We start from the raw sequence: 1,774 nt of genomic DNA, 5'->3' as shown, positions 1-1,774 counted from the left end.
TATCCAGTTTGGTGTTTAATTAAGGATACACCTCGATGATGGACCTGATGCCTAGCACCGGTATGATCTTGTAGCCACTGAATCCGGCCTCCAGGAAGATCTTCTCCCACTCGTGCTCCTCTCGCTCGCCTCCCTCGAAAACCATGAGGAAGAGATCATACAATACTTGTGACTCCCCCTTTAGGGTGTTTCCCTGTTCTGATGTTCCTGAATCAACCACCATGTTTATAATTATCACCTTTCCTCCGGCGTCCTTTGAAGGGATGGCTTCCTTGCACTTGCGTAGAATCTTCACGCACTCGTCGTCTCGCCAATCATGCATCACCGACTGAAAGACAAAACAGTTGGCACGGTGTGCCATATATTTAATCACTGTGGATACAGGTTCGGGAAAATAATTCCACGAGACTTGATCCACAAATTCATCTCTATGGACCAACTCTATCAATTGATATGTGGGCAGAAAAGAGAAAAAGTATGGACTCTGGTTGTCTATTTTTACACGTGAGCATGTGCCTTCAGTAGTAAAATTCGAAGAAAATTTACACACCACTAGGTAGCTAGAGCATGGTATATATATAGGCATACATGGAAGTAGAACACGTGTTAACTTACCTTGAGAAGAACAGCGTTTGCCTGGGGAATATACTCGAACATATCGCCGGAGACGAACCGCACGTCGCCGTCTTCAGGTGCCGCCGCGACGACGTGAGGCAGGTCAAGGACGCTGCACTCCACGTGAGGGAACGCGGCTGCGATGGCCCTCGCGATGGCGCCGGTGCCGCCGCCGACGTCAACCATCGAGCGCACCCCGCGGAAGACGTCGCGCGCGCGGCTCTCCCTCAGGAGCACCTCCACGATGAAGCGGCTGTCGTCGGTCATGCCGTCGCTTATGGTCCTGCTCAGAGCGGCGTCCCGCGTGGCCATGTCCCACATGTCCTCCCCGTGGTGCATCTCGAAGAAGGAGCGCGGCCGCTCGTCGTCCATGAACCACGCGCTCATGCCGGAGAACGGCGCGGTGAGGTTTGGGTCCAGCATGAGGGACACGAGGCGAGTAAGTCCCGACGATGTCTCGTCGTTGGCGACGAGGAGGCGGGAGGATAGGGTGAGGCCGTAGACGGCATCTCCTGCGGAGTCCGGCTGGTGTTGGACCGAGAAGACGCCCGAGACGGTGAGCACGCGCATGAGGCGGCGCAGGCGCGGGAGCCTGGAGGGAGGGAGCGAAATCCTTTTGGCCAGCTCGTCTAGCGTGGCGCCGCCGCCGTTGTCGTGTATGGCACCGGGAATGCCAAGCTCCATGGCACATTTGAGCGCCATGGACTTGACGAAGCCGTAGGCGTGGATGCACAGCTCGGCGTGGCCTTGGAGCATGTCTTCGGTGCTCATGAGCTTGTAGATGTCGCCTGTCAGCGCCATGGCGTACGTGGTGCTTGTGTTCTTGGCCGAGCTTATTCTTCGTGCTTGTTGGTAAATCGTCGATACTGCTAGCTAAATACGCTCACCACGCGACAAATGCTGGATTGATTTTAATATTGAGATTTGCTAGTTCTACTCATAGTTTTAAATAGCCGGCTATAGCCTTTCGAGCAAGGTGCGGCTAAAGGCATTCGCGTACTAAAAGGTGGCTATAGTCCGCTATAGCCTGGCTATAGCCTTTTTCGGAGGTCGCGGCTATATCCTATAGTCCGCTATTTAAAACTATGCGAACTTCATGCTCTCAAATTTTACACTATTTGATTTGCGTCGTGATTCGTGCTAGCTAGTCTTAAGTTAC

At 53.5% G+C, this 1,774-nt stretch overlaps 1 protein-coding gene across 1 annotated transcript; it reads right to left on the bottom strand.

The window, feature by feature from the left end:
- Positions 1–19: 19 nt before the first annotated feature.
- LOC124705375 (acetylserotonin O-methyltransferase 1-like) lies at positions 20–1,416 on the bottom strand. Its single transcript, XM_047237106.1, has 2 exons — positions 616–1,416; positions 20–328 (listed from the first exon to the last, which is right to left on the bottom strand). The coding sequence occupies exons 1-2, from the start codon at positions 1,414–1,416 to the stop codon at positions 20–22; spliced, it is 1,110 nt and encodes a 369-aa protein (XP_047093062.1).
- Positions 1,417–1,774: the final 358 nt, after the last annotated feature.

Source organism: Lolium rigidum, chromosome 4, assembly GCF_022539505.1.
Source record: "Lolium rigidum isolate FL_2022 chromosome 4, APGP_CSIRO_Lrig_0.1, whole genome shotgun sequence".
NCBI lineage: Eukaryota > Viridiplantae > Streptophyta > Magnoliopsida > Poales > Poaceae > Lolium > Lolium rigidum.
This window is presented reverse-complemented; position numbering and strand designations above follow the sequence as displayed.